Source organism: Triplophysa dalaica, chromosome 7 (genome assembly GCF_015846415.1).
Source record: "Triplophysa dalaica isolate WHDGS20190420 chromosome 7, ASM1584641v1, whole genome shotgun sequence".
NCBI lineage: Eukaryota > Metazoa > Chordata > Actinopteri > Cypriniformes > Nemacheilidae > Triplophysa > Triplophysa dalaica.
In genome coordinates, this window is record NC_079548.1 from 10743531 (window position 1) to 10752374 (window position 8844).

The following is an 8844-nucleotide window of genomic DNA, read 5'->3' on the forward strand; positions in this document are numbered from 1 at the left end:
GTAGCTGTTTGAAAAAACTCTATAAGTGGAAGCCATGCAGAACACTGACTTAAAGTCTGTGGGATTTCTTGGTTTTGTTGTCTTGTCTATTTTAATATTATAAGTTTACTGCGTTTGGCAAATATCATACAGTAATGGCTGACCACCATACAAATAAACTTTTGTAAGATTGAAAGACTAGTGTTTTTGCATTATAAGATCTGTGGACTGAAATGTGATGTTCACTTTTCCAAAGTTCTCAACATTGTAATGTATTGATGCATCTATAAAGTCATAAAAATCAGCTACATATTGATAAACATGTAGGCTTCATTACCTATTTACAGAGACGGTAAACAAGCAATCCCACGGGACAAAGCAGCAAATGACAAACTGAGGCGCACATCTTGCTTCCCATGTGGACTGTCCTGTGAAAATGACAATAAAAATGCGATTATGCATCCAATATTTGATTACAGTCGAAGTATTAAAAAAACACCTCACAAACACCTCATCGCAGCGCCTGGAGTCGTAGCTTCTTATACTCTGAGACATCGGGAATTAAGTTGACTCCCAAGGTTGAAGTCACACCTGTGTGTTCACGGATGTGACATCTGGAGGTCAAGCTACTAGAGAACCATCAAAACACAGATTGGTGGTGATTTATGACTTATTTGTTATGCCTCTGTTCACAAAAAAGACTAGGAACATAGGAATTAAAGCAAATAAAATGGCATCTTTGCTCTCTATATGAATTTCTCTAGCCGGACAATCCAGAAAGACAATCCAGAAACATTACTTAAAGACATCAAAAATATGAATACAAACATAGTATACTACAAATATTAAACACATCCTTGAGTTAGATTTCAGCCCCACTAGTTAAAAATAAAGTTTAAAAAATGTTTGTATTAATTCATCAATATTAAATACTGTCTAAAATAAGCACTTACAAAGATCCATTTAGTAACATAAAAAGTACTTCCCCCTAATATGTTCAGCTTGTGGAAACATTGATAATACTTAGAAAGACCCGGGTGTCTTGAATAGTTGAATAATCTATCGTGGGTTTCTAATCGGTTTATAAATCGAAAGTTTGTAAATTGGAGAAATTAAATAACCAGCACAAGTGGACATGTTGACTCATCCTTTGTCCTTTATCATTTTGAGGATTCTTCCCACCTGCTGGCATCAGACATTTATAATGACATTTCATAAGCAAAAGTTTTCTCTTCCATACCTTAACCCAAAAATGAAAATTCTGTCATCATTTACTAGTTGTTCCAAATCTGTATAAGTTTCTTTGTTCTGGTGAACACAGAGAAAGGTATTTGGAATAATGCTTATAACCAAAGAGATCTCAACACTCATTGACTACCATAGGAAAAAAAGCAATGGTAGTCAAAAGTGGCCTAGAACTGTTTGCTGTCCTACACACAAGATCATTTTCCTACTACATTTACATTTGAGCATTTGGCAGACGCTTTTATCCAAAGCGACTTATCATTGCTTTTATCCTATTCATTTTACATAGGTATTTGCAATCCCCTGGGATCGAACCCACAACGCAATGCTCTTACCAATGAGTTACAGGAAAGCTTGACTACTATGGGAGTCAAGGGGTGTTGAGATCTGTTATAAGCCTTTTTCCAAATATATTTTTCTGAGTTCATCAGAACAAAGAAATGTATTTACATTTGGAACAACTCAAAGGTGAGTAAATGATGACAGAATTTTCATTTTTAGGTAAAGTATCAATTAATTATGTCAGATAATTCCTCTTAAGAATGCACGAAAAATTTCTTGTATTTTCAGAATACCATTTGATGTTCACATTTTACCTCTCAACGATCGCTACAATATATCAGTCATGACTTGTCAACATCATAGGCTAGCATGTAGCCTAATTATAACAAAAATGAGATAAATTGAATTAGGAAAATGACAAAAGCCTGCAGAGTGATATTGTATCATAATTTTCATGCTTGGCCTAAAGTAGTAATTGATGACATAGGTTTAAACTCTTTCAAAATCATTCTATTTTCAGGGTTCTGCCACTGTGATACAGCTGGGTTAACACCGCCACCCAGTGTGAAGCTGGAGTCATATGTTTAAAGTTGCCCTGCGGAGAATCATTGTGTTATCAGAGTTCGAGGCCCTTTGAAACACGTACTGTACTCCACACAGCTGCAATGGAATAAAAACAGTTGCTAAAGTGACAGAGACTTAACCTTAATCATCTGAGACTAGTTCAGCGTGTTTAGTCCCTAAAGATCATTGCTTCTTGAAGAAAATCTGTCGCTCTTTTAATTTTAATACATTCTTAAAGGTATATACACCCAAAAATGAAAATTCGGTCTTCATTGACTCACCTTCAAGTTGTTTCAAATCTGCATAATTTTTTTTCTTCTGATAAACACAAAGAAAGATGTTTGGACAAATGACAGCAACTGGCATTTCTGGGACATCATTGACTAACATAGACGTTATTGTATCTGTTTTTGTTCTAGTTCTGCTGAACACAAAATTAGACATTTGAAAGAATTAAGGAAAGCAAACCGTTCTTGGTCACCTTTGACAACCATTTTACTTTGTCCCAGAAATGTCAGCTGCAAGAACATTCTTCTAAATATCTTTCTTTTTGTCAACAGAACAAAGATTGTATACAGGTTTGGAACAACTCGGGAGGGGTCATGGCAGAATTTTCATTTTTGAGTGGAGTATCCCTTTAAAACTTTTAGATTACATCATTCTATTTAATCTTCAATGACATGATTTTTTTAGATATCATTGATCACAACAGCATACATTTTTGAAGCATTAATGAAATACTGTTCATATTTTTCTTACATCCAACACCATATCATTCACTCACATATATTCGTAAATACTGTTTATTGATATCATGTTCATTAACTAGGTTTGAAGTCACTTGAGATTGTCTTTTACGATCCTCAAAGATACAACAGTCAAATATAAACTGTCATCAGTTGTTATATAAGAACTATTGCATTAGGAATCTGGCATGTTCTATGTTAGTATAATAATGGCCACAAGAGGGCAGTTGAGTATCAGGAAATAAAGCCCTTTAACAGAACTTCCCATACAAAGACCTATCAAGTCACAAAAATCACAGTAGAAAGAAATCTATTAACATTCAGTTAAGGCAGTGACTGATTATGTCGGCAAGGTTTTGGAATCATTGGTAAGTTCTTTCAATGTCTGCATGACACATTACTATGCACTTCATACACTTATAGTCCAAATCCCATTTTTGCCCCTTTTTAGTCAAAGTGCAATGAGACAACAGAGAAATAAAACCATTTAATTTTTGAACTACAAAGAATCATTCCTTTAATGCATGGAAGTATGTTGCATCTGTAAGTCTCTGATTTGTTACAAATAATGTTTCTGTTAAAAATACTGTGAACAAAACATACACTGATGTTGAATATACAAACATAACTGTTTAATAACTTAGCACATTTTAACCAAAAAATGGCAACTGTAGTTTTAATAATATGTTCTAGATAATCTCAGCTGTTACATTCCAAGTATTTTCCTTTACTTTACAATTACTCTATGCAAAATGTTAGCTTTACCTCCTGACCTTTAACAAAATTACATTATGTTATAAATGATAAATGATTTCCAAAGCCATCAATGTTCATATTCAGACAAATGTTGTGAAATTATGAAATAAATCACCAGACAGCCATTGGCCACGCTGCCTTCACTTTGATAAAAATACAAAAAAAAACTAAATATGTCTGCATAAAGGCCAGATATGCCTTCACAAAACTTATTTTTTTTAGCAAGACACTCCACATCATGTGATTCCCACCACCAAAATTAGATTGGGTCTCCACTAAGATGGCAAACATGAACTAGTCTACATGTGTACCACAAGAATGTAACTAGTAGGTAATTATATCTAATGCATCCTATATCAGAAATAAGCATTGAAAAATAATATTAGATTAAAAGTGGTCAGTATTCTCAGCTTCAACCCTGCACAGGAAAACACCTTGTAATTACCAAGAGAGCTCATGTTGACATAAGTTTTCATACGTTTTATGGTGGTTAGAGAACAGCTTGACTTCTATGTACAGAGCTGGACTGTACATGTGCAGCTCCCCAAATCCTCTGGCCTGGATTCGAAAAGCACTTAAAGGACACTTTAATTTCACGACGACACAGTTTTCTTAACTCAAGTACCTCTCACAAGAAACAGTTCTCCAAAACACCATTTCCTCAGTACAAAGTCTCGCCCAACCCCTAAACCAAGCCCCAACAATGAAATGTAAAAGATCAACAATTGCACCATTGTATCATAAGCCTCAGTCACACCGTTTCCTCTTCTTTGATGTCTTGGCGGTATAGAAAAATAAAATAAGTCTAACTGAATGTATAAGTGCAAACCATGCATTATTGCAACCATGTTCAAGTTCTAACAAACATTAACTCAGCAGCAGTTTCAAGTAAGACTAATAACTTTGCACATTTCTGAAATGATCACAACAAAACTGCCAATAAACGAGCGCAAAGGAAAAGAAGTAATATATTGATGGGAAATGAGCTGATGCTGAATCCATTATCTGAAAGCAAACATTCGGTTATTAGCTTAGCAGTACTACTGAAGCGCAACTAGTTGATATTGTGAGCTAAAAGTATCCTGTTGTAATCTAGAAGTTAAGGTTTCCAATAAACTGAGTAACAACGACATTGTACTACTCATACAATAATGTAATCACTTGACTGACAGATTTCACTTTATGGTGAACGTAAAAGAAACAAGTTAATGAAGATGAAGGGGTGTGAATTAATTTCCACAATATGGCATACTGTACTGAATATACGAATGAATGGCCCTTCCTTCCTTTTCAGGGTAATGCAAATGTTGAGGATTAAGTGGCTTTTATTTCAAGCAGCACAGAGCATACAGAGCAATAAGTAAGCTCAGATCATTCGGTTACGTTTATGGGTGGGGGAGTCTGTGATGACATCAGCACACTGAGCTGAGGTCCGCTTTCTATTGCCTGCACTTCCAAGGTGAACGGCCATCTCCTCCGATATGAAAGTATTCAAGTCCACATCATGCAGTCCATTCCGCCTGCGACCCCCACCTGAGCTGCCGCTTACGTGCGTAGGTGAGCCAGGAGTGCTGGGGCGGACGCTGATGCCTGCCATTGCTCCACTTAGCCCTATAAAAAAAACATAGAATTCATCACAAAATGGACACAAATTTGACATTTACTACTAAAAATGATGTGACGGTGACAAACATCAGCAGTATCTAATCACCTATAAACAGTCAGTTATATTTACCATGTAGTGCTATGGCCTCACAAAAAGGCTGTAAATCAGTCTCTACAGAAGACACAGTGTCCGATGAAGGTGGTCGATTAGGAGACACGACAGTCAGTTTTGGGGCAGCTCTAGAAGTCCTTGGTGGTGGCGCTTTGCCACATAGGAAACTTATCAAATCTTCTCTTCGTATATTTCTCCTTCGCTTTGTGACCCAAGCCAAAACATCTTTATTACGTCGCTGATGACCGATCTGAATTCCTAAATCATAGCTCCTCATGTGTGCATCAACACTCTCTGTAGAATAGATCATATTCAAAACGGATAAAAAAATGTACGTTGTGCATCATTCAGCAGTCTGTAGCTTCAGCCATCTTGAAAATAAATTTAAATAGACAGTGGGTTACCTTTGTAAAGATTTGTCACTGCTGTTGCAGCATTCTGAAATGGAGACCACAATGAGAGCCCTTGCTGGTGGCATACTCGATCTGCAAGGTAGTAAGTTATATCAGCAACGATTTTGTCAAAAGAATTGTGAGGTTTAAAGGGATCGTTCACTCCAAAACAAAAGTAATAATCATTTATGTGCCCTCGTGTCTGTTTCTTCTGTGAAAGTGGTTTAGTGACCATGCAATGAAAGCCAATGGGGGCTCATATGGTTTGGTTCCCAACGTTTTTATAAAATATTTTTTGGGTTATGCAGAAATGATACGAGATGTGTAAATGATAATAAACAAACTAATGACTTATGGGGTGAAGTGTTCCTTTAATGTCGCCATCCCTTTATCAGAAGACCATGAAAAGCACTGCAAATCCATTTTCTAACTCAGTGGACAATGTATGTCATATTGTGCGGTTCTCAATGAATTAAACCATGAAAATACTAACGTTACCCAAAGTCACCCAGCTGCCATTTCCAGAAAAGTTTATTGCGCAACCATAAAATGGTTCAATTTACGCTAAAATAAGACATGCTCGACCATTTTGGACTTTTGTTCAGTACACGTTAGCTTGTAAACAAGTATTACAAGCGAAAAACAACCTTTACCAGAGTTTACATACGCCTTATGATAGTCAGACAATAGCCGATTAGCAAAACCCTAGTGAGCTGCCTTACTAGACAGCATATTTGGGTACTTGGCGTCTAGGCACTTGAACACAGCTAGCTCAACCGCCAGAGCTGTGTTTTCAAAAAATCTTAATAAACATTCAAAATGTAATTTCACTCCACTCACAAATGAGAATCTAGCAGAGAGATAATGTAGTTGAAAAAACTAGAACTCATTGCAGAGCTAACTAACGTTAGCCGCTTGTTTAGGCTAGCCGGTTGTTTAGGCAAGCCGGTTAGCAAGGCCATTATAACAACAACGGACAAACTGTCAAACACACCGGTGTGGCTAAAGCTAACGAGCGCAGAAACGATTCAAATTCAAGCCCAAAACATTAATTCCGCTCGCTTTAGTGGTTCAACGCGGCTGCTATTCGATTATACGATATGGATGTGTTCTGTTCTAGCGGGTTTCCGTCCTTTTTTCGCGGTTTCTTTAACCGAGTTATTTGAACTCGGTGGGCCGCTAATGTGGTCTCTTTTTCTGCCCACGGACCTTTATAAAGTTGCGCTACTGCCGTAGCTGAATTCTGAAAGAGATGCCAGAGTTTTTCCTGGTTTTGATCCATCTCTTCCTCGTTCGGTTTTTCTTGTTCGGCCACTGCCAGGCACTGGCGCTCCCACTTGGAGAACCAAAATTCGGGTCCGTGCTCGTGGATTTCCGCTTCGCTCTCCTCCTTCTTTTCCTCCATGATGAATATTGAGAAACTTCGGCGAAGTTCTAGTCTTTTTCGGGGGGATTGTTTCGCTCTTAGTGGTAAACTCGCCTTCTGGAACCCACGCAATACCCGGGTAGTATCGATTAAGATCCTTAGCTCTGAAATTATATTTGAATTAAAATGCAATTAAGCTAAATATTTTCCCTTTTGTGACGCCGTACTCTCGTTGGACAGGACTGTTACTGTCTACCGTGGTTAGAGGGTCGCTTTTGCCCTGCGCTGTTTCTGGCTGTTCCGATTTAAAACACGCCCCTTTGACTCTGCGCATGCGTCTTGAAACTTTACTTGTTTAAATGGGCTACATGTTATAATGAAAAAAACTAACATTAAGCGTTAATGATCAGTACATCCCCAGAAGAACATGTTGGGAGTAGACAAAAATTGAAACCGATTTAGTTAGACCAAAGTAACGTAAAAACTTGCTCAAATGTTAAAATGGTATTTGTTGCACTGCATTTGTAACTTATGTTTCTTTTTACTTAAGATTTAATTCTGCTCTTTTTAACATCATTCATAGTGGAACGCAATTTTATTGTACAGGGTACTATGCATATGGCGATAATGGCTTCCTATGGAGAAGAATATGCTGTCTGGCACACCAATTTATATTGCATTACTAACTACAATCTTCAGAATCAGTATCATAAGGAGCTTTATAACCAAGTATGTATTCACGCACAAGGAATTTGACCTGGCGACAGGAGCTTAGTGCAGAAGAAAGTGTATACATGGTGCAAACATAAATGAGTGAGATGAAATATACATAAAAATTGAATTAATTATGAATAACAATAATGCACTATGTACAAAAGCATAATAGAAAATAATAGACAAAAAACAACATATCATTGTTTAAATTAATGCAGATGTGTTATTTACAGGTTTATCGTATTGATTCTTACAATGTACAGTTTCCATATGCTGTGCAATGTGCAAGTGTGCAATGTGATGGACAGTGTGTAAGACACATTGTAACACAATAATAGTTGAAGCAACTTGAAAAAAACTTTAAGGAAACTTTCAAAGATGTTTCAGTTCTGTGTTTGAAAGTGCTCTGTTAACTGGTTCCCCATATGTTATCTCAGTATGTACAGTATTTATATTTTTAAACTAAACTTGTGAACAAAGGGCTCTGATGGCACATGCTCAAACATCACCCCATGAATTTCTAACACTGAGACACATCCGATCACGGTGCATCGAAGATTTTTTTCTGTGTTTACAGCGCTGAACATCACAACAACTTGTGCATTAAATTACAATTTAATTATATTAATCTTACACTATGTAATATTGGTGTGAATAGGGCACATTTTAACGCATTGAACAGTAAATAAACCATGTCATGCTGCTCCAGTTTAAAGCTGGCTTTTGTTAATGTTTTTAATAACATTTTACTGTCTACAGTTTGTCATTATTCTTCTTGGATGAATTATAAGTGATTACATATAAATATATTAAGTATTAAAAGACAATATATTGCTAAGGTAAATACTGTACCTTCACTTGACAACCTTAAACTAAGAAAAGTACCAGAGATGCATTTTATTATTCTAAATTCTCCTGTATTAATGTTCTTTTCAGCCATGTTAAGACTACATCTCCTAGTGGGGAACATTTCAGTGTTTTAAACACAGAGCTTGACATATGTTCTGAAATCCTGCTGTTTGTGTACAGTATGTACATTGAGCGCTGACGCTTATTTTTTATACATAATTCTAAAATATATAC

General features: G+C 36.5%; 1 protein-coding gene across 1 annotated transcript; it reads right to left on the reverse strand.

Annotated features, from left to right (window-relative positions):
- Positions 1-3288: 3288 nt before the first annotated feature.
- Positions 3289-7358, reverse strand: hapstr1a (HUWE1 associated protein modifying stress responses a). Its single transcript, XM_056753789.1, has 4 exons — positions 6891-7358; positions 5694-5774; positions 5308-5583; positions 3289-5183 (listed from the first exon to the last, which is right to left on the reverse strand). The coding sequence occupies exons 1-4, from the start codon at positions 7084-7086 to the stop codon at positions 4939-4941; spliced, it is 798 nt and encodes a 265-aa protein (XP_056609767.1). The 5' UTR covers positions 7087-7358; the 3' UTR covers positions 3289-4938.
- Between the last annotated feature and the right edge of the window lie 1486 nt (positions 7359-8844).

What these genes read in the sequence shown, in the direction of transcription:
- hapstr1a (XM_056753789.1), bottom strand. Translation starts at nt 7,086, where the DNA reads ATGGAGGAAAAGAAGGAGGAGAGCGAAGCGGAAATCCACGAGCACGGA. An exon ending in AGTGACAAATCTTTACAAAG is followed by an intron (nt 5,584 to 5,693) that starts GTAACCCACTGT and finishes TCTATTCTACAG; the next exon opens with AGAGTGTTGATGCACACATG. An exon ending in TGAGGCCATAGCACTACATG is followed by an intron (nt 5,184 to 5,307) that starts GTAAATATAACT and finishes TTTTTTTTATAG; the next exon opens with GGCTAAGTGGAGCAATGGCA.